This window comes from Nylanderia fulva, unplaced genomic scaffold (genome assembly GCF_048542155.1).
Source record: "Nylanderia fulva isolate GAGA-0341 unplaced genomic scaffold, ASM4854215v1 Scaffold31, whole genome shotgun sequence".
Lineage (NCBI taxonomy): Eukaryota > Metazoa > Arthropoda > Insecta > Hymenoptera > Formicidae > Nylanderia > Nylanderia fulva.
The window spans coordinates 1,181,648-1,208,995 of NW_028190379.1; the positions used below are offsets into that span (position 1 = coordinate 1,181,648).

At 34.1% G+C, this 27,348-nt stretch overlaps 1 protein-coding gene across 7 annotated transcripts; it reads left to right on the plus strand.

Annotated features, from left to right (window-relative positions):
- The first annotated feature begins 481 nt into the window (after positions 1-481).
- Positions 482-25,445, plus strand: LOC114928938 (uncharacterized). 7 transcript variants are annotated; one of them, XM_029300306.2, is made up of 5 exons: positions 482-792; positions 7,748-8,075; positions 19,333-19,497; positions 21,939-22,139; positions 22,517-25,444. In XM_029300306.2, the coding sequence occupies exons 2-5, from the start codon at positions 8,018-8,020 to the stop codon at positions 22,594-22,596; spliced, it is 504 nt and encodes a 167-aa protein (XP_029156139.1). In that variant the 5' UTR covers positions 482-792; positions 7,748-8,017; the 3' UTR covers positions 22,597-25,444. The 7 variants fall into 7 exon arrangements, with proteins under 7 accessions (XP_029156139.1, XP_029156136.1, XP_029156137.1 ...); XM_029300303.2 differs by having other exon boundaries at positions 19,303-19,497; positions 22,517-25,443; XM_029300304.2 differs by lacking the exon at positions 482-792 and adding an exon at positions 1,061-1,300 and having other exon boundaries at positions 19,303-19,497; positions 22,517-25,443.
- Positions 25,446-27,348: the final 1,903 nt, after the last annotated feature.

The window sequence follows — 27,348 nt, forward strand, 5'->3', positions numbered from 1 at the left end:
ATTCCACGCGCGTTTTTTCACGTACGTATATATAAATATTAATAATAAAAAATTAAACTAGAACAATGTAATTAAGCGTTAAGGGATATAATTCCAAGTTTCAGCGAGCCAAAAGTATATACATCTACTTTAATCGTATATATTTTATAAATACGAAACTATGACGGGCATTCTAGAGGAGAGGAGGAATTTAGGACATATATATACGAGAACACTTTGAGAGAAGGAGGATGCGTCCTCGGAAAGCAGGACGTCCGGTCCTCAGTTCATCTTAATTATATACATATAACATATTTATATATATATATATTTTTTTTTTTCCTCGAGATATCGATATATTTCTCGGAGTACATATATAATCGCCAGGTGATTTGCTAGCGACAAGCCTCCCGTTGGTGTATTTACAATACCGCGGCGGGGCGTTAGTTCGCGGTTTTGCCGCCGCGGCGCTGCGAGCGCGCCGCATACCGCGCATTCCAGCGTAATGCTCGAGCGCGACGGCCGGGTGGGGGGGAGGCGGACAGTCGAGGCACAGTATATTCTTTCTTATACTGTGGTCGAGGCCTGCCTGTCGGTGTCAAACGGGCCACGCGCGTCCACCCGCCCGCATGCCATTAGATTTTCGTCGTTTTCGATGAAAACACGTCCCCGCTGGCGACACGACGCGCCGGCCACGAGTGCACCGAGTTGTCGACGTTGCGTTTAACCGAGTGTCAACACACGGCGTAGGAGTGTGTCACCGCGTGAATCGCGCGCGAGCCTTCGCGTGCGACGAGTGTCTCGTTCTCTTGGGTGAGTAAAACGTAACACACACATACACACACATATATATATATATATATATATATATATATATGCATGTATGTACGTGCAAATATATACACATGTCAAATAAAGCGATGCGGCGAGGCACGATGACGTGCCGGCGCGAATTCTTTCGAAGAATGTGCACCTTTCTGTCTCTTTTTCTCTCTCTCTCGCTACATTTTTTCCCTCCTTTTTTTATTCTTTTACGCTACGCCGGATTCCTCTATTGATTCCTCGCGAACGTCGAGAGACGCGCCGCGCGGCGGCGCCGACGACCCGCGCGGAGTAGCGCGTCTACACCGTCGTCGTCGTCATCGTCATCGTCGTCCTTGTCGAGTTCGCGCGATAGATTTTACGTACTCGCGACACGTTCGAGTAGCGAGAATTCGAAAAACCGGCGCGCGAGCGCGCGGCCATTTTCGAAAAAGGAGCGCGTGAGAGAAGTCGACAAAGCGCCCCGTCATCTCGCGTTTGTCAAGGAATTTCTCAGCAGGTATATATGTACACTATATATATGTAGTTTTTTTTTACGATTTTGCGCACTTTGTCCCTCAGAGAAAAAGTGTCGCGAGGAAAAAATTCCGAGCGTGCGAGTTTGACATTTCGCTCGCCTTTGTGGTTATATTTTCTGATCTGTCAAATTCGCGCGTTTCATTTTCGCTCGCTCCGAATCATTGACGATGACGAGTCTCGTTTCTGTTTCGAAAAATCACGTATCACGTTCTGCGCTAAAATACGTGAAGAGAAATGCAAGACTCGGCACATACTTAATCCCAAGGCGTAAGATATTCCAAATTCCACGGCGTTGTTATTCGCGCGAAAGAGAGAAAGAGAGAGAGAGAGAGAGGTATATCAGCGTTTTATAAATGCTTTACGACGTTTGTATTTTCGGGGAGAAGTTGCATTCCACAACGTTGGAATTCACGCGCTCGTCTTATCTGCACGTTCGGACGAATTTCGGAGTTTCAACTCGTCGAAACCGGTATATGTATTATATATGTATCATTTGAATGAGATCGGATTTTTTTTTCGCGCGAAAATTATTTTTACACGTATTCGCGATTTCTCATTTGCATTACAATTTATCGCGCGCGTTTGCTCTTTATATTTTTCTCGAATTTTTATTGCTCTTTCTTTTCACTCGAAAACGAGCGCGTTGCGCCAGCTCTGTTTCGAATGCATAAAATATAGAAAGTACACGCGACGCGGAGAAATCTACAAAGGATTAAACTCTCTGATATTGTGGTCCTTTCTCCCAATTTGACGTAAATATTTTTAGTTACTTATCTGTCGGATATTTTTTCGGAAAATTGATCATACATAAAATGACATCAAATTTTTAAAAATATTTTTCTATTTGTAATAATAAAAATTAAATACGCTCTTTAGGTGAAATTCTTTAAATGTATTTGCAACTTTATATGTTCATTTTTTTTATTATATATTTTTGATTACATATTTCACATTTGGTAATAAAAATACGACAATATATGTTCGAGCAAATCAGAAGAAAGTGAAATACTTAACGTATGCGATGTTGGGCAAAAAATGCTGCCTTTGGAATTCCATTACGTCAAACTTTTCTTGAACTGGCATATCTCTGTTTAGAGAAAAAGCGATTATTGTTACGTTGGAATGCTGATTTACCTAAATAATCCCAAATAAATTTCTTCAAGAATTTAAGTATAAAATATAAAAGAACCCTGACTGGGTATTTCTTTGCGTGTTTCAACAATTTCCTTGCTGGTCAGGTGACCAAGTGTTATATTCCTCTGTGTTCCGAGAGATATTTTTCGCAGGTATATATTGTTGAAATTTTTGAGGTTTTATCGTAATCTTTTTTGCCACTTTGTTGCAATAAAATTACAATTTTTAACATACGAGGTCATGATGCTAGTTTATTTATTGCAATGATATTACATTTTGAATAACAGTCCTGATTTGTTAATCTTAAAATTTGCATAATGTCTTAAAAAAATTTTTCTTAAGAAATTTCTTAAGAATTTTCTTAAGAAATTGATTGTGAAATATTACTTATGTTTTCATTTTATTCAATTTTTTATTTAGTTAAAAAATTTTTTTACATATTTATAATTTGAATAAAAATGCAAACACATTATATATTTGTATATAAACTGTATAACTATTATAATTACACTTTGTTATATTCGAAAAAAATACTTAAAAGTGAAAATAAAAAATCAAATGTAAAATCAGAATATTGTATTTAAAATATCTTAAACAACAGGGAAAAAATTCTTCTACATTTCTTGGAGTGAAAAAGAATGAGATTCCACTCTTTTGGAATGAGATTGTTCAGTTTTCACTCCAAGAAATTTAGAGAATACCATAGCTAAATTTTAGTTGTCCATATATTGTTTACAATATTTTTAAATATAATATTCACCTGAATTTTTATTTACACTGTTAAGTATTTTTCTTAAATACAGCAAAGTGTAATTATAATAATTATACAACTTATATAAAAAAAATATGTGTTTAACATTTCATTCAAATTATAAATATCTAAAAAAATATAAAAAAACTGAATAAAAAGAATGGAATATGTGTAAGTTATAGTAGCTAATTTTTTTTCGCTGTGAAATCAGGGAAATAATTAATACAGCTAATGTGATGTAATATTGAAATTGTAGATGATTGTCGAATGAATTTTTTTTCGCGGATTCGTCAAGAGAGAACGTTCGACGAGGAATCTCGATCAGCGGTTTCGAGTTCTGGCGTTCCCGAGCTCCGCAGTCGCGTGTATAATCGCCCGCATACCACGTGCTATTCAGTGCGTATATATGTACGTGTATATATGTACAGGGTGCGTGCAGAGTTACAGTTTATGAATTGACAATTTGGAATCAATATTTATTCAATGAATTCAATGAAATCAATATTAACTTCGAATCAAGAGCGGTCAAGAAAAAAAGCTTTTTACTAAAAATAGTTATACACGAGTGTTTTCACACAGAGAAAATTTTCTCTTAGAATTAATAAATAAGATATAATAAAATATGTTGGATTAATTTTGCTATGTACATAGTAAAATTTATCATGCACATTATTAATATTTCTTATTGTGATAAATATATAATTAAAGATATTCTTATCAAATTCTTCCAATACCATATTCTCCCACGATTATCATAAATTTCAGGATAAGAGAAAATTCTCACGGTGTATTAGCGATGATAAATAGTTTTCTATAACATTATAGCTTTGTAATATTGCTGAAAATTTAAAAATTGTATCAAAATAATTTTTACTAAATGAGCTCAGTTTTAATTAAATAGAAAAAGTGTTTGCCACTCTATTATTGTACAAGCTAATTGTAAGTGTTTACGTTCTCTCCCGTGAAAAATGATGAAAATAAGATGTAAAAAAGTGTCATTTTGTATTTCTAATTCGAATGTTATATTGATAGCATTCCTTCTCGTTTGGCAGAGATTAATTTTTAGACACCTTGTGCATTTATTCGACCGAATCTGGCCGGGATAACACGTCGCGTGGGAATTCGCTGATCGAGTGGTTAGAGTGGCGTGCGTGATGTTAGTCGAAGGTGCGAAGATTCACCGTTCTCTCTGTGGCTTGCACACCGTTAATTTAACGCTCTGGCTAATCAAATTAAATATAGACGGTCTAAATTGTTGCGGTCATAACTTCGATCTACGCGAGAAGAGACAGAAAGAGAGAACTCGAATTTTTCTTCTATATTTTTTATATATTGTAAATGTAAAATAATACCAACATTTTCAATCATTTAAATTCGTGTAATTTTCCAGATTTATATATCCTTTTCATAAATATCATTCTCGATATTTTTTATGTATTGCTAATTTAAACACGATTTTTATCTCTTTCCTGTAAATTTTATTTAGCTCGTGTATTAATTGTTATAAATTGCATACATGATGGAGATCAGAGAGATAATATAAGTATCAAATAAAATAAATTTTCATTTTTTATTTTCGGCACAGAGAGAATGTAATTAAATAAACGTTTTCATTCAAAAATATGCACAATCACAGAAAATACAGAGAATAATGTATGAAAGAAAAAAAATAAAATTTTTCCTTGAGTAAATTGGATTGAGAAAATTTAGAAAGATATATGAATTGAAATGATTAAAACTTTGTATCAAAATTATACACGTTTCGTTTGGAATGTTAAAGTTTTATACGTCTGAATTCCGACTTTTCTCACATCAATTTGCGTTTATAAATGTGCGTCATTTCGTGTAAATGACGTTATATGCATATGCGATTCTCACATACACGCGGTACACTTTATTTAGGCCGTCCTTTCGTTTAAATAGCACGGCAGCTGAGACGACGTGATTCATAAAACGTTTACACTGTGCGTTACTCGTAAAAAAAGAAACACGAGGAAGGGGCACGGCACGGTCGTCTTTGTAAACCAGATTCATCCTTCTTATCTCATTGCTTTATCACGCGAGGAACTCGACAAACACATGATAACATGCGAAATCGCGGGCGGTGTCTCGTAAAATTCTTTTGAAGATATGGAACATTTAAAAAGAATTTGATATTAATAATTTATATATAATTTAGATTTATAAAGGTTGACAATAATAATTAACTAATTAATTCAGTAAATTAATAGGTAATAATAATTCATCATTCTCAAATTGCGAATTTATAATTTTCGAAATCAAGAAGCTTTATATTTTCAACAATTTGCTTTTATTCCCTTATTTATATTTTGTTAATTTTATTTAGCGAAATTAAACACTTTAATTCTGAATGAGTATTAAAAAAAGCTATTTTAGCAAATTAAAGGACTGAAAAAGGGAAAATTATATCGATTTATTTGCATCAATTGCTTGCACAAAATGCGCGATTCTCTGGAAAGGACAAGAAGAAAAGGGTAAAATACCGAAAAGAGAATAGTGCGTGGAGCGGAAGGGAGGCGAATAAAAGGTTGTTTATATTGTTATGATGAAATCGTGATGTCGACCGTACGGTAGTGTGGCCAGAAGTGGGAAAAGCATGCGAGGGGATGAGAAGGAATGAGAAACAAGTAGTGATGGGTACAAACCAGCAATCGCATCCTATTTTCCTTCTCACAAATTCGGAAATACCATTTTTCTCTGTTTCAAATAAAGTCGTAGAAATTATCATATAGGTTTCTTTCTTATTTTACGTCAGAAAATTTGAGAATCAAAATCTGAAAATTATTATTAAAAGTATTCTATTTTTTTGAATTCCATATAGGAATTTGAAAAAAAAATTCACAAATTCGAAGATACCATTTTTCTCTATTTGTTTAAAATAAAATCGTAGAAATGACCATATAGTAGGTTTTTTTTATTTTACGTCAAAAAATTCGAGAAATAAAATATGAAAATTATTATTAAAAGTGTTGTATTTTTTAAAATTCTATATAGAAATTTCAAAAAAATTTACATATTCGAAAATATCATTTTTCTTTTTTTGTTTAAAATAAAGTCGTAGAAACGACCATATAGTAGATTCCCTTTTCATTTTACGTCAAAAAATTCGAGAACCGTAATCCAAAAATTATTATTAAAAGTATTATATAATATTTTTGAATTCCATACAAGAAATTAAAAAAAGATTAGTCAAAATTTTAATCAAATTTTACTCTAATCTCTATTCTGTTAATTATTATACTAATGCAGCAATAGATTCATAAATGCATTGTTTCCGAGTTCCATTCAAAGTTTGCATATTAATGAGAAATTATGAAACACGTAAATGTTTATTCGCATACTTTAGCAGGGACATAGCAAACATAGTTAAATAATGAACAACAGTAATAATGATAATTTGTCGCGGTTTAATACTTTTAATATTAAGAATGTACACTATTATTCCTATTCTATACTATTTTCTACATCTATATATTTCTATGCATTTCACCGAAGAAGTCAAGTAATATAATTGCATATTTGTCGAGTTACTGGATTTTTTGTATTAATGTAAAACTGTCAATATTTGTTATTTGAAGAGAATGTAAGCATATAAGAAATATATATATATATATATATATATATCGGTAAAGATTTGCTAAAAATCTGCTATGATCGAGCAACAAATGGAAAATAAATTAAACAATTATCATAAATGCTAGTAGTGAGTTTCTAACTATTTTTCATTAATTATAATCATCTGTAGCAAATTTTAAACATATTTTAAATGTTTTAAACGTTAAACATTAAGCTCCTAATATATTTCAATTGTAACTCGTTAAAGAAAAATGCAATTAATTAGATTAATTTCCTTAGGTATGTATTTGATATCAACACTGAAAAAAATTATTAAATTAATAAATATTTATATTAGTACTGCCTAATAAATCATTTATTCGAAACAACAAACAAATATTTACCTGTTCTTTTAAAATGATTCTATTCTTATATTATAAATATTTTTCACATCAAATCAATATTATTAGTTTCAATTAGGCAGAGTATTGAAATAAATATTTCTTCGAATGTGCAATAAATTTGTTTTCAGTAAAGAGACTTCATACAAAAATGAAATACGATAACACGAATTGTTAATATTAATAGCATTATTCAATAATCGCAAAAGAAAAATGGATTCTGAGATGATCGAGGAATGTGTCATTAGAAATGCCACCGTAGCACCTTGTATTTAATTGACGCGATTATTATCAATCGGCATTTGATTGATTCTTCACGCGAACGTGTTGATACTGTCGCTAATGTAAGTTCATGGCACGCGAGAAGAAGAGAGTTCCCGCGAAAGAGGGAGCGAGAGGAAGAAGAAACATTGCGAGGGTGGGGAGTCTCGCGAGAGGTAGAGAGGAGTCCGCATTCCACAGACAATGTCACGTTTTTTAATCCCCGTTTTACTTTATTTGCGCCGCCTTCGCGGTCACGAGGAAGGCCTCAAACAGTTATAGTTCGACTTCTGTCCCTATACAGGAAAGTGCCTTCTTTCGGGACGTGGGAGTGTGCGAACGAGGATAAAGGACGGCGTATCCTTGCTGGGAGGACGAAGGAGACAAATCCTATACGTGGAGGAGCAGGCTGAGAATTCGCGAACTGTCAAATTACCCGCGAATTTCGTGCCGGGGTGACATATATACGAGAGGAAGAGAAGAAGAAGAAGAAGAAGAAGAAGAAGAAGAAGAGGAAGAAGAAGAAGAAGAGGAAGAAGAAGAAGAAGAAGAAGGAGGAGGGACGAGCGAAAGGATGTCTGCTGTCGAGAGTGCCTTGGATGTCCTCTCCAGAGCGGCGACGATGGTGCAAGGTCAGTTTACACTTTTTGGAATACTTTGCGACTCGCGCGAACCTTAGGGCGACCAGAATTTCTAATAACGTGCTTCTTGCTGAAGTCTTCGAGGCGAAACTTTGCTCTCACTTTATTCCAGTTCAATATTTGCCATGTGATTACAAAAATATAATCGCATTTTTATTTCCATTTATTATCCTCAAAATTAAAAACTTAATCATTTCTATATATTATTCTATTTTATATTATAATTTTTAATTCGACTTTACACGAAATTATGTCAATTTTCACAAGACATAAGAGATAACTATATATTACAACGCGGATAATTTTTATGATTATTTTTATCACTAAATATTATTAAAATTATGCGAAAAAATATAAAATTTGATAGCAAAAAATTAAATATTAAAAGATTGTTTAATTGCATTATATCTAGTTTTTTTATTATTTCAAGCAAAAATACTATATTATTAAATTCGTTAATTGTGGTACATAATTTAGATTTATTAAAGAAATAATGAAATATAAAATTACAATAAATTCATTATTAGATTTTACTATGAAATTAAACTTAATAAAAATTGGAGAAGTCCTGCGTGTTTTACCATAATGAATGTCTTTAACAAATAAAATAATCCGTCATAAAATAAAATAATGCGCAGTCCAAATTAAAGCACAGAAATTTTCGAACTCTATTAAAAATAGAGACTCAAAACATTTATAACGAAATTTCTATTTCCTCTTTAATTAAGTTCTTTTATATCTTTCTGTCTTGCTCATTTTTTCTAAAAGAGTTCTCCGATTTTTCTTATTGTCTCTTCTAGAAAATTTCAAATTATATATTATATATATTATATATATTTTATATTGTATTATATATTATATATATATAATATATTCTAATGATGAGTATATTTAGAGACATAATATGATGTAACGCGATCAAGTTCACGCACAGAAATGCACAGACTTGAGAAACAGCGACGACTACTTGACATGCTGTCAACATTCCTCGCATAATTCATTTAATAGTCATTCTATATTTCGCGCGCGTGCACGATGGCGTTAAGCAGGCTCGTTCGTATGCAAACTGCGGCAAGAATCGGCATAGGTATATCGCCTATTATTATCGCAGGTGTCGAGTCATAACGCAATGTGCCATTACCTGACATAAATTCGCGATCGTAACATTACAATGCTGTTACTATATCTCGGCTACAATCCGCGCAATCGTATTTATACGGAATCGATCGTACGATGTGTGAGCAATCGCATTCTTCGCTTCTTTGTATTCAATCAGTCGCCTTACGAAATCGTCTTTGCAGAATGATCCGAACGTGCGATTGCTGAAATAAGAGGAGTGCATATATAAATATACAACAAGCTGCTTTTCAATCTCTAATTGATACCATAATTTTGAAAAATAAATAATGTGTGAAAATATATTTTGCCAGAAACTATAGCTTACGCTTCTTTGCTAATTAGTACTATAATCGAAATTTATCCAATTTTTTAAATTTATCTAGCCCGATGAAGAAAGATAGAATGGTAATGAAGGAATTTTATATAAGAGTTTCTCTGATTAAATATTTATCACAATAAAAAATATTAATATCTACCACAATAAGATATAAAATATGTTTGATTAATTTTATTTTTTATTATGGTAAATATTAATAAGAGAAACTCTTATAAAAATTCTTCAAATATCATATTTCATCTCACGATTATCACGATTTTCAGGGTAAATTCTAAGAGATAATTCTCTTCGTGTATAAATATATAAAATTTTTCCTTCTTTTTGATTTCCATTCCATAAAATCGGTCGTTTCAAAGCATTAAGGAAAGATCGATCTAATTAATACGACGTACATATATAATTAATAAGATTATTGCTTAGCCGTTCGTCATCGCAAGATTGTGTAATTAAATCGGGTTCTAATCCCATTTATGTTTGCTGAATAATACCTCTGTACCTGGAAATGTTGTCACAACGGTTCCGCATAGTCTTCATTTATAATCATGCGATTCTGCATATTACAGATTAAATACACGTGTTCAGCTTCGTGCGCATTAATTTGCTGATCTCGAATTTTTATTCTTCAACAGAACGAGTTCGTCTGCGCTCTGCTTACGCTGATGCATTTTATCAGGAGGTTTCAAACAAAATGTGCATCGACTGCTTAAATTCTCTATTGCATTTCACATTTTTATTTCGAATAATAGATCGAATGAATAAAACAATGATTTTATTCATGCGCGTTGCAAATTAAGTAGACCTTCCATATCAACGAACGAATGTTAATAAATTGTGTCACAGTTCTCTCTTTTATTTTTTTAACAAAATAATTTCAATATAAATTATATTAATATTTTATAATTTTAATATAAATTATATCAATAATTATATTTCATCTATGAATTTTGCGATATTATCCAGTCTGATTAATTTTTTATATATATATATTTTTTTATTTTATTACTCTTATTAATATATTCAATACCTATATTCAAAATATGATGTTTTCTATATAAATTTTTTTAAAATAGAATTTTTCATATACAGTGCCTGCCATAGTTATAGAGAAAAATTATATGCAAAAAGTTAGCATTTTTTGCGAACTTGGCGACAAAGTTGCTGTGCGATAATGATATAACGGGTACATGAATATCGAAAGAATTAAAATAAACTCTTTGCTGCTATTTTAACGCATTCGTGCGTGCATCGCATCGATGCGCCGGTTCTCTATATCATGTGTCTCTATATAGAGGGTCGTCCTGTCATCCCTGCAATTCTTGACACGTGGACCCGATCCTCGCTTAATAAAACCATATTTTAATCAATTTTTTTAACGATTACACGTGCGATAATACACATTTTTAAAAAAATTTTTTAATATATTTTTTATTTTTGACATTTGACTCGCCTAAATGTCAGCAGTGTTTGCTGTCATCTAAATAAAATTATCTAGATGATCATCTAGATAAAATTTTGGCGTCATTTTATCTTTATACAGATAATTAAAATATGTATTATCTATGTCTGCATCTTAGATGAAAGAAAGTATTACCTTTACTAAATTATCTAGAATAATTTTCAGATAATTTTGGTTTTCTATCCCTTTTATAATTTACATTTTTTTATAACTGTGTTAACATAAGCAGTCTTAAAAATTATTATCTAGAAAATGATCTAGATGAGAATTGTCATATATAATTTCATCTTTTATCCAGATATATTTCAAGCGAAATCATCTTTATTTTATCTAAGATGACTCTTATCTTTATCTAACTAATTTAAAAATCATCTAAGCACAACACTGCGAGTGTCAGATATAAAAATCGCGAACAAGACCGAATCTCGAGTGTTTTTCGCGCATTTTTATCATTTCACCGGATATCTGAAATAGAATCAACGGATATGTTTATGACGTAGAGCTTTAGATCTCGACACACCCTATACATCGTGTCTACCTGCGCAAAAGACTGACAAAGATAGAGAGAATCGAGTTTCGCGCGTTCGTAGTATCAAGCTTACAAATACAGACTTGAATTCGCGATGTATCCGTGCAAGATACCCCCGCTGCACGTCTTTCTTTACGTGTGTGGGTAAAAAGCAACCTCTTTCGGTTCCACGTGTTGAGTTGGCGAGAGGGGAGACGACGAAGCCGAGAAAGCGGTGGTGGATGAATGAATGAATCTTAAGACAGTCGTGAGAGAGGCGCATTCACGAAATCACGAACGCGCCTTTGAGAGACGCTTAAAGGACTTCGCCGCTTCTCTTCATCATCGCCTTCAGAATTGTGCGCATTTCGACCGAGCCTCTTCTTCGCAGCTTCTCTCCGCGAATGCGTGCCTCTTTCAAATATCTCGCAGCTTCTGTGATTTTTTTTTTGCATTTTTTATTACGTTTTTCTGAATAAACGTTTATATATATATATATATATATATATATATATATATATATATCTCGAATTTTTGCCTCTTCTTCGTTTCTCTGACGTCCGTCTGTTTTGCGTTTTTCTTATTTCGAACTTTAATCATTCTTGACTCTTCAACCGTTTGTGATTATTTCTTCGTTTTATTTAAGAAGGTGATATTATTGTGCCAAAATTTCGGAAAAGGAGAAATTTATTCGAAAATTTCATTTTCTTGCAGTGCAAATCGTGTGTAAATTTTTCTTCATCTCGGAGATGAAAGTGACAAAAAGTGCTTCGATAAAAAAAATTTTTATGTGAAAGTTATTAAATAAAAATTATTCTAAACCAGTGTAAATTTATCGAACAAGTTTGAAAAGAATACGAGAAGCTCTTCTGAAGAAACTTCTCTGAATAAGTCGAAATCTCGATTCGAGGAAAGGAATAGAATACATCTGAAGAACAATAAACTTTTGTGGTGATCAGTCACTTTCGATCTCTCGTAAGGAAGGGCGGTCTCTTTAATTTGACTTGCTTTTGCAATTAATGCTCTCAGGATAAAATGGAGGTCGCGTCTAACAATAAGAGACGACGTCTCTGGCAACCTTGGCGTAGCATCGATAGCCTTCGATTGGTTCGTAAATGGGAAGGTATGTTTTTGTTAATTAATTGCGATGGAAAATGGCAGAGAACTCTGAAAAAGTCTAAAAATCGATGCAAATTGAATAAAACATAATTTTATAAAATTAAACATTCTTTCAGTTTTTGTTTTTTTAAAAGTTAATTTTTTGTTATTTTATATTTTGTTAATTTTTATTTTTTTTATATTAAATATGTAAGTAAATTAAACATAAATTTATATTATTTGAATTTTTTTTATTATAATTATATTAATTATTTAATTTTTATAATATAAAAAATATAAAATATTTAGATATTTATTCATATCAGACGTCGAATGTTGAATGTCGAATTTTTGGGGATCATTTCGATTCTCTCGCTGAATATAGGGTCAGCTATACGATGTATTCTGCAATTAGATAAAGCAACAGGAATCATGTTTGTTAATTATTATTAACGGGACTTATCGAGAAGTCAAGCGATTTGCGGAGGAAACCCTCTCGCTTCGCGCACCTTTTCGGTCCATTCATCTTTTCCCTACGCGTCTCTAAACCAGTTTTACCATCTTTCTGACGATCCTCTCACGGCTATTAGGCACTTCCTGCCTGTCCTGGGAACCGGACTCGTTTTTATCACCCTCCTCCTTCGTCCTCTTCCTGTTCTTCCTCTATCGATCGCAGCAAAGGGTTGTTGTTAGATTGGTTTTTCAATTCTAGATATCACGTCGCGAGGAAGTGGGCGATCCTTCGCAATTTTATAAATTCCGATAATGCCATACACTCGAAGGACACGCCTAGAATTTTGTATTTCATTTTTCTTATAACTTTAAAAAATTGTATTCCGTGTAGTTTAAATATTTTTTTATTTTTTGTTCTTTCTTAATTTTTTTTAAATTTAATTTTTTGTTATTTTAATTTTTTTATATTAAATATGCAAATAAATTCCAGTGTTTATTTAAAAGGAGAGCAAATGTTTAACTTTTTTACTGACTGACCAGTGTTTAAAAAATCATAAAAATACCGAAAGAGAAAAATGTATGTTAAATTATCATTATATTTTCTAATATGATTTGCACTTTTCGCAATTAAATTTCGATGATATTTTCGCATCCTGTACAACGTTTACATATAACATTTTATTAAAAAATGTACTGAAATAGTTAATTTTGATTATGTGACTCCAGAAATATGCGTTGATGCGCCAATTAAATTTGCTCGATCTTTTCCTATATGTTTTTACAGATTCATATAAATTTTTTATTATATACCTTCGAGTATATTTACAATCGGTGTTTTTCTACAGAAGGCCATTTATAGACAGGTAACTAGCCTGGCTTTTATTCTGGATGTGTAGTAAGCATGCGTAAAATTCCTCTTCCATTTCACAGTATGAAACCAAAGCGTCGAGAAAGGAAAAACAAGTCAATGTTTTCTTCTCGGAAGGTCAGAGCGGAAGGTCTCTTGCTTAAAATCGTGCGAAAATTGTGTCGCGCTGTAATCTTATTGTTAGGATAATTGATAGTTATTGATATTCGAATAGGCGCGCTACTGTAATCCGAAATAGGCGCGCTATTGTAATTAAGGAAGACAGCAGATGGTGAGGCCGCAGAGCACCGCGCGACGTTCGCGATGAGACCGAATCGACTCGCGCACACTCTCGCCACTTCACTTGTATTCCGCCCGGCATAACAGTAAGACATAAATATATATATCTCACCTTGTGAGCCTTTAGATATAACATACCGAGTTGTGAATCTTTCCACCGATATCCGATAAACCTAACAAATTGGCGACGAGGATGGGATCGGGTACACCCGATATCCCATAAGTAAATTAATCTACGATCAGAAGTGCGTGGTCGCGAAGAACGGCAGTAAGGAAGAACTGTGAAGCGACGAGAGCCGCGTGCCACGTGCCGGCCGAGGAATTTTTTTTTTCTCTCGCTCGGCAACGATCAGCTCAAGAAGCGTGTACAGAAAAAAAAAAGCCAGAGGTACATATAAGAAAAAAAATGGCATTAAACGATGGATCAGGGGCGTCAGGAGGTGCTGGCGCATTACGAGCACCGGTGACGGCGGTGCCGAGCTCTCTTACAATCGAGGCATTCGACTCCGGAAATACAACATGGAGAAGATGGCTGCAAAGATTGCAAGGTGCCTTCATGATTTTTAATATTCGAGATGGAGAACGTGTACCCTACTTGCTATATTATGTGGGGTCAGCAGCGTTCGACATCTTGTGCGACCGATTGGATCCGGGGGACCCGTTCAGCCAAACGTACGAGTCACTCACAGGAATTTTGGAGGAATTCTACGAACCTCCACCTTTGGAAATAGCAGAGAATTTCCGGTTTCACCAACGGCGTCAAGAGAGCGGGGAAACCGTGCAGCAGTTTGCAGCTGCACTGCATAAGTTAAGTATCCACTGCAAATTTGGCGAATACTTAAAAACGGCGCTCAGAAACCAGCTGGTGTTTGGCCTATCCAGCAAGAAAATACAGACACGGCTATTGGAAAAAAAGGATCTAACGTACGAAGAAGCATTGAAGGTCGCCACAACAATGGAACTCTCGGAGAGAGGTTCAGCATCTCTACAAGTATCGGTGGTACAACCTACAGCCCAGGTGGATGTCGTCCGAGCAGGAGCAAATCAACCACGGAAGACGGGAGGAAAAAGGCAGCATAATTTTCAAAAAGGAAAGTATACAAATTTCAAGCACGCGGGTAACGATATTAATTTCCGTGATAATTCGGGACAGAAAGGTCGTGCGAACGTAAATAGGACAAATAACTCGAACTATTTGAAAGGTTACACTTGTAAACAAATAACATGTTTCAGATGCGGTCGAGGTCATCTGGCCTCGCAATGTACACTTAGTAAGGAAGTTCGTTGTTCTGGCTATGGCGGAAACGGACATTTGAAGAAAGTATGTTTCAAAACAAAGGAACAAGCAAATCAATTAGAGGACATACTACAGCTCGAGCATTCCCAATTTAGAAACAAATTTTACTGCACGTTACGAGTCGATGGGAAGCGTATTAAATTCGAGGTGGATAGTGGATCAGCGGTAACCGTAATGAACAGGTACGATGCACGACGGTTCTTTCCACGTTCGATCATCTGTCCTACAAAATTAAATCTAGTCGCGTTTTGCAAAACGGTAATAGGAATCAAAGGTTATATTACAGTATCAGTTAGAAGCGATCAAATCGAGCGTAAAATAAATATATACATTACAGAAATAGATAGGAAACCGCTATTAGGTAGAGAATGGATACACCAACTCGCTGTTCCAGGCGGAGTGCCTGATTTTCTAGACTGCAATGCCGTAGATAATATAGAAGAAAAGGAATTAAAATTAGAAGCAATGTTAGAAAGATACAGAGATTTAAAATCAGACGAGTGGGCGAAGATAACGGGAGTGCAAGCAAAGTTAAGGTTAAGCCCTAAAGCAACTCCAATATTTCTCAAGGCAAGACCGGTGCCATTTAAGTTAATTACATTACTAGATAAAGAGTTAGAAGAGTTGTCGCGGGTAGGAGTGCTTACAAAAATTGAAAACTCGGAGTGGGCAACGCCGATAGTTCCGATTCTAAAATCAAACGGTAGAATACGAATATGCGGGGATTACAAAGCTACGGTAAACCCAAAATTAATTGTGGATGAGCACCCACTTCCGACAATTAACGAAATATTTGCAAAATTAGCAGGCGGGATAAAATTCTCCAAAATAGACTTGCGTCAAGCATATTTACAAATGGAGGTGGATTCGAAAAGTAGTGAGATACTAACATTGAATACACATCGCGGATTATTTAAAGTAAATCGATTAATGTACGGGATCGCGTCCGCACCGGCAATATGGCAGAGAACCATAGAGAATATATTACAGGGAATTCCAGGAACGGCGGTGTTTCTGGACGACATTGTAGTCACGGGCGAGTCAGAAGCTTTACACTTACAAAGATTAGACTTAGTCTTACAACGGTTACAGAATCGCAATATAAGAATAAATTTAGAGAAGTCAAAATTTATGATGGATGAAATACAATATTGCGGATTTACATTACGAAAGGAAGGAATACTTAAAGATAGGGCCAAAGTTGAAGCGATTAAAAGTATGCCGCGGCCTAAAAACGTGCAAGAAGTGAGAGCATTCGTTGGAATGATAAACTATTACGGGAGATTTATACGTAATCTAAGTGCGATACTGTATCCGTTGAATCAGTTATTACATATAAAAGTTCCGTTCATATGGTCTAAAGCGCAGGAACAAGCGTTTATAAAAGCGAAAGATGCTTTTCTAAGTGACCAAATATTGGCACACTACGATTCAAAATTACCGTTAATTTTAGCGACGGACGCAAGCCCTTACGGAGTGGGGGCCGTCTTATCTCAATTACATTCGGACGGAACGGAAAAAGTGCTACAATACGCGTCGCAAACGTTGTCGGACACGCAACAAAAATATTCGCAAATAGACAAAGAAGCGTTCGGCATAATTTACGGAATTAAGAAATTTTATCAATACTTGTACGGCAATAAGTTCACGTTAATTACCGACCACAAACCGTTAATACAAATTTTTGCACCGAATAAAAGTCTGCCCGTGTATAGTGCAATGAGGATGCAGCATTATGCAATATTTTTACAGGGATTTAATTACACGATTAAATATAGGAATTCTAAAGAGCACGGAAATGCAGATGGTCTCTCAAGATTACCGGTTTCGGAAAGTAATAGTAATACAGACGTAGTAGAAGCATTTCAAATTGAAGAATTACAAGAGTTGTTGTTAGATGCAAATCTTATCGAAAAAGAAACGCGTAAAGATACAAAACTGAAAAAGTTATTATGTGCATTGCAGACAGGAAAAGAGGCACTCAGCGAAGATAGATTCAATTTAAGTCAGGAGAAATTTAATTTACAAGACGGAGTAATTATGAGAGGGTTTAGAGTGGTAATTCCACCAACATTGCGTACATTAGCGTTAAAACAATTACATACGGGTCATTTTGGCATAAATAAAATGAAAGCGATTGCGCGAGGTTATTGCTGGTGGCCGGGCCTGGATAAAGACATTCAAAGCTTAGTAGAAAATTGCGTAGCATGCAATAAAGTACGAAATAACCCACCAAAAGTGGAGCAACACATTTGGGAACCGGCGGCAGCAGCAATGCACCGAGTGCATGCGGACTTTGCGGGGCCCTTCTTAGGGAAATGGCTATTTGTAATGGTAGATGCGTACTCAAAATGGCCGGAAGTGAGGATCGTGAAAAATATTACGGCTAAGACGATCATTAAAGAATGTACAAATATCTTTGCGTCATACGGCATTCCAAAAATATGGGTTACAGACAATGGAAGAACATTCATTTCCAAGGAATTTAAGAATTTTCTCAGAAGTAGAGGAGTTATACATAAATGTACAGCGCCATATAATCCGGCCACTAATGGCCAAGCCGAACGATTTATACAAACACTCAAAAATGGATTAAAACGTGCGAATGCAAACGAAAGTAATATAGCTGTCAAATTGGAACAATTTTTGTTACAATATCGCGCAGCTCCACACACGAGCACAAAAATGTCACCTGCGGAGTTATTTTTAGGCAGAAAAGTGCGTACTAAATTAGACTTGATTTTTCCGAGGAAAGAAGAGGATAGAGATAGAATTAATCAGGAAATTAAAGCGAGGGAATTGGCACTAAACAAGCGAGTAGCGTGTAGAAACTACATAGGAAGAGAGTTGTGGAAATTCGGTAGAATAATAGAAAAGTTAGGCAAACTACATTATAAGATTAAACTCGACGATGATCGAATATGGAAAAGACATATTAATCAGTTACGGCCAATCGGTGACCGATCTTTAAAGTCGGATGAGGACACTGATTACGGGCCGATAGAGGAAACATTACAGGACAATAAAGTTCAAAATGAGGAAGCGGATGCTGAACTACGAGGCGAAACGGTATCACAGATTCCACTAAGTCCAAACGCCACGCCACAACCAGAACACGAAAGAGACAAAGTAGATTTAAGTGAGAGCGTACGGCGTTCGACTAGGAAGCGCCAACCGCCATCGCGTTACGGAAACGTAGGATCTAAAGGATCCAAGATATTGTAAGCGCGAGAAAAAAAAACATATATACAAACGTAAGTGCGGCGTAAATAGTAAGCCTTTTCCAAGAAAGGAAGGTGTTAGGATAATTGATAGTTATTGATATTCGAATAGGCGCGCTACTGTAATCCGAAATAGGCGCGCTATTGTAATTAAGGAAGACAGCAGATGGCGAGGCCGCAGAGCACCGCGCGACGTTCGCGATGAGACCGAATCGACTCGCGCACACTCTCGCCACTTCACTTGTATTCCGCCCGGCATAACAGTAAGACATAAATATATATGTATATCTCACCTTGTGAGCCTTTAGATATAACATACCGAGTTGAGAATCTTTCCACCGATATCCGATAAACCTAACACTTATCTTCTCATATTCTCTACGAATTATTATCTCGCATTATTTGAATCGGGGCGCAAAAGAACATAAAAGGGATTCGATTGAGAGCAGCGAAGATGGCACAGGGAGACAACAATTACAACAGATCGACCGTGATTGATATAAAAGAGATTGGAGAAGTAACATAAGATTGTAATAATCGAATCGTTAATCCGCGATCTTCACCGGTGATGTGCGTTCACAGTTGCATCATCGGTGCCTTTGTGTGTTGCAGAGGAGAGACCGAAGTCGACGAATTTGCATCGGAAGCCGAGCAGCGCGTGGCGCAAAGAACGTAGGAGAGATCCCATTCAGAACGAAGCTTTGGACATGTCGGCGGCACGACAGCATCATCATCACAGCAGACCAAGTGTGATCGTCCCTACGATGCCACAAGCTGGTGAGAGGAATATTTTGTCCTAAAAATAAAAAAATATATTAATACAAAATCAGATATATGTCAGGAAATTTTACGTTGGATTATAACATTTTTGATCTGTCAAAGGACAGAGATGTCATTTATTAATTCAATCGATGAGGATGAAGTTTTAATATTAAAGAGTTTTAATGTTGGAAGAGAAAAAGAAAAGTGACGAAATAGAGACGTCAATTTGAATTACGATATTGTAGTCTTAATATTGAAAACAGTCATAATAGATTCAAGTTCTATATAATAGGTGTATCTAAATAAGCGCGGACAATTTTAGAAGATGGTTCTTTGTCGAAAATTAAGGAGGGTTTCTTATATAAATATATACCTACTCTTATATCTTTCCCTGAGGAGTTGTACTTTTCTAAAGAAGGAGGTAAAAATCAAGTTTTTATTTCTTTTCTCAAATTTCAGACAAATTTAAAAAATTAAATTTGGTGGATATTTTTCATTTTATTTTTTTTTAATTTGTCTAGAATTTGAGAAAACAAATTTTATACAAGAACCCTCCTCCCTTAATATTCGATAAAGAATCCTCTCCTAAAATTTTTCGCACTTATGTAGATACATCTTGTATATACTTGATATTTCTTTTAAAGTTTTGACACAATACACGCTGAAATCTAGATTTAATTATAGAACATCTTAATTTTGAAGAATGAGATAAAATGCTTTAATACAACAAATATTAAAACCAAGATTTTATTATAGATCATTTGAATACTCGATATTTACAGAGAAAAATTAAATTAATAATTGTGAGCAAATAATCAATAATATATAGCAATAAATAATAATTACAATTTGTATTAATAAAATTATTAAAATGATAGAATATTAAAAATAAATATAAAAAATTCGATTAGTTGAAAAAAGATGGCATTCTCTCGTTTCTCTTTCATTACAAGAATAAAAAAGATCATTTTAGGAGACCATACAGAATATCGCCATACCGTCGTTACGTAATGTCCATTATGTCGTTTGTATAAACAATGAATTTATTGTTGTCTCCGACATTTTTGCCTAACTGCCGCCGACTAACAACAGGTATTCTGACGATGTCGTTAAGCATCTCGCATCCCTGAAGCTTTATTGTCGTCATAGGGGTGCCTGCGTTCCATGACAATGCAACGCAACGCCCGCTGCACCGAAATATTGTGCAGATGTGAGGCCACTTTCAATAGGAATATACGGTTAATTCCTACGTGCATTCCTTCGTGCTTGCAGACTTTCCTGAAACATTAATTCTGGTATTAGTCATGCGTGGAATTAATACGATGACAGATATTCCGAATTATATCATCGACACTAGATATATTTGATATTTATAATCTTTGATTTTTTATTCGAAATATATATAAATATTTCTGTTGAAAATTTTAATATTATTGTTAAACACGATTAATATATATTAACTAATCTCTCAATTTACGTTTCAATAATATAGGAAATAATAAACACAATGATAACTTATTAACTATTACGAGGCCATGTGTAACGAGCAAATAAAAAATTATTATAAATCTTGGAAAAACTTTAATTTAAAAAAACCAATTACAAACGTTTCGAACTGTACTCAGTCTTCTTCAGTGCGCAATAAACATTATAATAAATAAATAAATATAAATAAAAATTCTAATAAAAAGTCGCAATACAATGTCAAAATAAATTAAATAATTATGTTAAAATTAAAGGAAATAATAAATTGGTTTATTTCCTTTAAAAAGGATGCTGCAATTTAAAGTCTTCTATACTATTGAATTACTTTTTATGTATTTCCGCGATGTTTTTTCCTTTATTTTTAATTTTTTTATGAATTTCTGATTTATAGATAACAATTATATACAGGATGTCTGACATAAAGTGTCACACACCGAAAATATACAAGTAGATCTCGTTATTTGAACACGATTTTTCCTCAGCAAAAATGTCATCATTTGTTGCATGTTCCCAATTTTTGTCATCATGTATCTTTATAACTAAACCTGAAATTAAAATTTTATCAAAGTAAATTCTTTATTTGAAAATAATTGAAGAATGTGGTTTTGTTAATATTTTATTTCCACAAGGCTTAGTTTGCGAAAAACCTTTATTTTCAATCATTTATAACTTGAAAATTATTATTGATGCCTCAATATTTTTGCTCAGAAAAAATTGTCGCCAAATAACAACATCTATTTGTATATATATTTTCGGCGTGAAACCTTATATTAGATACTCTATATATACATATATAAATATATATATATATATATATATATATATATATATATATAATATTACATAATTATATTAATAAATAATATAAAATGTAGAAGAGTAATGTCATACATACATTTTGCGCGACGTTACCAAGCTGCTGCTTATTTCGCATTAATTAACGAAAGGGCTTCCGGTTGCATTTTTTTCAGGTAGCACAGTCGAGGAGACGACGGAGACGTCCACGCCGACGGCGATGCCTACTACGACGGGTGGACAGAGGACCGGGATCAGAACAGCGGGTGGCGTCAGCGATCCCGCGATCGATGAGCACTTTAAACGATCGTTGGGTCTGAAAGAGTACGCAGCAGTTTTTAATGCCACTACTACCGACAAGGAAACCGGCCTGAGCGGTAAGTGTATATTAAACATTTATTCGCGCGCGAAAAGAGGGTAAAAGGGTGGATGCAACCCTCTGAATCCAGAGAGTCAACCATGGATGATGGTATATTTTAGTCCGGGCTGGACTCGATTTGGATTCGATTTATTATTGTACTTGTGAAATGTGAATAAATTTAAACAATTTTTTCTCTTCTCGGAGCGAGAAGGTATTTTTCTAAATCTCGATTCAATCAAATAGGTAGGAAATTATTGGAAGACTTGTTTTCTAAAAATTTTATAAAAAAAGTCAAAGTCTGGATATGCAATGACCAAGTAAAAACTGTTCGGTCGAATTGGTTCCCTCGGCGGTCTGGGTTGAACCGATCTGTTTTATACATTCTTTGCGCAGTTGATGATCACTTTGCGAAAGCGCTCGGCGAAACCTGGACGAGGCTTAAGGCGATCAATCGAAGCAAGGAGTCCATCTAACCACCGGGGAAATTCGCCAGGGATCTTGTCGTCATTCTTGTTGTCGTCCTCGTTGTCGCTTGACGGCCATCGTAACCCATTCGGGTGAAATCGTTCCAATCTCGTTCGTTAATTATGCACTAGCGATAAGTCATTACCGATAAGAGTTAACTGCATTCGCGCCTGTATTCGAGGGAAGCCCGCACATAGAGAGGTAAAGCTGAAATTTAGAGTTTTTTTAAATAAAGGCTGAGCCGAAACGCGTCGAGAGGTGAATTGTCAGATAGTATGACAATTGTTACGGTGCAACTTATTCCTTCGGATTGGATTTCTATATATTCGACATTTAAAAAGATATAAGTCAAAAATGTTAAAACACATGACAGATCAAAGTCGAAAGGTTAATATTAAATATTAAATATATTTTCTTAAAATTATTGACTCACTTTTTATGCGAATTACATTTTTTGTTAAGAAACTTAGTCATGACATTTTTACTCCTTTTTCTTTATTAATAACTTGCAAAATTATGACTTATATTTTCCACTATCAGACTCTTTAAAACATGGTGTTTTAATTGGTACACATTGCATTTTGTATAAAGAGAGTATCAAGTGTCTTTGATCTTCTCATTTTTCAACTGGATGCCCGTTTTCATCGCTTTTTCGTCAGCCACGCGAAAAGTAGCAGACATTGGGGAAAGGCTGGCTGGTCTGTTGCACGCTACATTTTGTACGGTGAGTGCATCACGCGAACGAATTTGATATTGTTGTTGTATATATATATAAACACGTACTCCCTTACTACGCCATCGCCACAGTCATTACCGTATAGTTCCAAGTTATGTATGAATATAAAAATTATTTATTATAGTGTTTCATATACTCCTCGCAAATTATTAAAATATATGTACACATATCCACAACGCGCATATACTATATGTATATATGTATGTATATGCATACGAAGGATGTCTTACATAATAAAATATTTAAACTAATAAATTATATAAACCGATTTATATAAATTTATATAATTTTGTTATATATAAATTATATAAACCGATATTTCTTGCAAAAAAAAATTAGCATCTTTTTTTCTTTGGCAATATTTTCCTTATTTGTCAAGAAATGAATTCGATATTTCGCACTTGTGAACACAATCGCGAATTAGAAAGAGTTGCAATTTCTTTGATCGTTATATACATATATTTATGTCAGCTCAAAAATGAACTCTCTCCAAAGTATTTTATTTTATATTTAAAAATATAAATATTAATTTTAATTATAACAGAATTATCAAAATGTTTACATGATAAATCGAAAAATAGTACACTGACATATGTATTGTATATATTAAAAGCAACAATATAAGACATCTCGAACGATGTATTTCCAAAAATTTTACCAAAGGAAAAAGATATTGATTTAGATTCTACCTGCATAGGACATCTTGTATATACAATATATATCTATACAATATACATATGTGCGTGAGTGTGTGTAAGTATGTGTAATGATATTTATATAAGCGTGTACGACTATTACACAACATACACTCGATTACAATGATATATTTCCTTCTAGTAAAAATTATTGTAATGAAGCAAACATAAAAGTGCGATGTCAGAATGCTTGAAACTCAAATTTTATCTTAAGATCTCTTAATTCAATTGATATATAATTATCTGATTTGATATATTTAAAGATTACGTGCGAGAATTAAAAGATTTTTAATTAGTAATTCGAAATCTTTTATATTTTTTCATGATATCCTTTACATATCATCATTTCACTACAGATGTCTGACAGCTAGAATAGTTTAGGCAACAAAGGCCGCACTTTTAATTCTCTACTAGGGGGATAAAATCATTGTCTATGTCTTATGAGTGTATATTGTAATAATATAACAACAGTTATATACTGGAGGAATGAAACGCACGCATAAGAGGGTTGGTGAAAAGAACTGTAATTTAATAATAAGACAGGACACACCGCACAAAACCTAACGTATGAATATTACGTCTTCGTATCGGCGTAATGCCGTACTAATGGCTGTAAAGATAAAAAAAAGAATATGTATAGATATGAAAAAAAAAAAAAAAAATGATAACGACGATGTATGAAAAAGATTAAAAAAAGAAGAAAACATTTAATTATTTTCTCACAGAGTTGCGTGAATCCTCCGTCAAGATTCTCTCCCCAAGATTTTCCTCAACTCTCAAAACGAGAAAACCATCCCGTCTCGCTCCCTCTAACTTTGCCGAATGCTAAGAAGAGTAGTACTGATTTCTAATGGTGCTAGGAAGTCCAGTTCATACCCCAGCACGCACAGAAGTCAGTACCTCTACCTTCTTATATGCGCAAAATTTCTTCACTTTCTATCGTCGCGATGTAAAATACGCACTCGAGGGAATTTTTTAGATAGGATTAGCCAACGAAGCCGTATACGAGATGACAGCTATCTCGCCGGAGGAAGGTCAGGGATTCGCGAAACAAGGGCAAACGTCATGCGTCGAATATTACGAGATCAATTATTGTTCAGGCGATAATTACGTACCTTTTTTCGTCTCCCAAAAATTACGGATTTTTACCAGTTTTATCCGATTAAGAAGAACGGGGTGAACCAGCAAAAATATATGTGTTCCAAGCACTTCTATAGACCCCTGAACCCGGTTGAGGCTACACTTTTCCACGTCGCAATAGGAACTTCCAATCTTCCAAGGAAAATCTCGTCGATATATCTTACACAGTTGAAAACGTTCTGGTAAATTTGACAGATATCACGTGTCCCAAACGGTCCACAAAAATTTTTCTGTTAATTTAACATAATATGAATATGTTAAATGGAGACACAAATATTAAGTTAATATTTTAATTTTGTGTAAAATTAACATACTTTTAATGTAGAGAATCAACATTTTTTCCTATAAATTTTAACAGATAAATTTTATCACTAATAAAGCAGAATATATTTATTATGTAAAATTAAAAATAGATGCACATTGTGTTATTTTGACAATTTTTTTCAGTTCTTTTAACATTCAAGTTCAATTAACAGAACAGTGATATGTTAAATTAACACATGAAGGTGTGAAACATTGACCACAAAAATTTGAACGGGGACTATTTTTCACAAGGAAACACAAATTTGTCTACTGTGTATATAATAATAAAAGCGGGATTTTCCTCGAACGAACCTTGTTATTTGTAGGTGGGCCCAGATAAAGAGATGAACGACTGTCCCAGGAGCGCTCGGATGGCTTCCTATATGCAGGCGGCCTGTTCACTTGCCGTAAAGCAAAGTGGTAACTTAATATTAAAGTTGAATATAAGTACGGTAATTCCACACCGCAGAATCTAAAGTAAGTCTACACCTTATATCCCGCCTGTTCCCTCTTGCTTCATCCCGTTCTCAGTCATCTCCGGACCCCGTTTGTCTCTTACTCTGGGGTACCTCGAGCGTAATAACGCGACAGGATACTAAATATCGGCTGTTCTCGCTCTGTGTTCTAAGTGCAAATTGCCACCGTCTCCTCCGTACTGCAGAGTACTTTTGTTCTCGTTCCACTCGTGATCTCCTTTCATACTTTTTTTCGCCCCTTTTTGTTCCTTTTCTATACGCGCACCAAGCTGATTTTGTTCTCTTTTCGTCTTTTGCGATCATCCGATTTTTTCGACAATTATACAATATGGTTTATAATATATTCCGCAAATTTTATTTAAGCTGCAATTTTTTTTTTAAATATAAGACAATTTTTCTGTATAGTAATACAGATTCCCAATTTTATTTATTAATATATTTAATGTACTAATACTATTATATAATGTAATATAATATAATATATTAATATAATAAATATAATGTACATTTAATATATTAATATATTCTAATATATTTTAAATATCTTTTCAGAATAATCTATTAAGCTTCTAATCAGTTCTGATTAATATTCAAACACATGTGTCGATGCAGAATTAAGTTTTTTAAAATGCACGACTATGTGATGATTTATATGTATAATAGTTGCAATAAATTTCTCTGCTTTTTCATTTACAAAAACGAGTGCCTCGATAAAACAAGTTTAGCCTTTCATTGTCTAGGAGTGATTTTTAACGAAATGAGAGACAGGTGTTCGCACAGTGCAGCAGCCTTGAGACTAACAATAAGATCGGCTACATTATCATTTACGCATCTTTTTATACATTTTTTAATGCATTGTGCATAACGCAGATATGTTTAGAATGTTTTCAAACTATTTTAACTGCATTAAATGTATTTGGTTTCTTTTAGAGAATTATGTTTTTTAAATATATATCCTAATTTTGCATAACAGATTAGATATATTGATAAGCATTAAATATAAAATACAGTACAAAATATTCGAAATGACACCTATTTTCAGAATATTTGAAAAGTATTTTTTCTGTCGGACTTGTCGCCTCAGTTTCCACTTCGTCCTATTCACAGTCTGACTCTATACTCGGTTAAGGGGTGTGTCTGGATAAGGGGATTTCGAAACGCGTCATCCTGGATAATTTATAATTAATTGGGGCGAGTGCCTCTTTCGGTTGCGGGACACGCAGCTGGAAATAGGCCAGTAGATCGTGCATTGGAGCAGATGCTCGCGTAAACGCACATTTTCCAACAACACACGCAGGTGTTGCCTGGCATATTGGAAAGGTGTATTGACCGGGCGGAAACGAATCCGAATTTCGTGCATCCTCGTGCATTCGAATTACTACATATATGTATCTACAGTACACGCGGAGA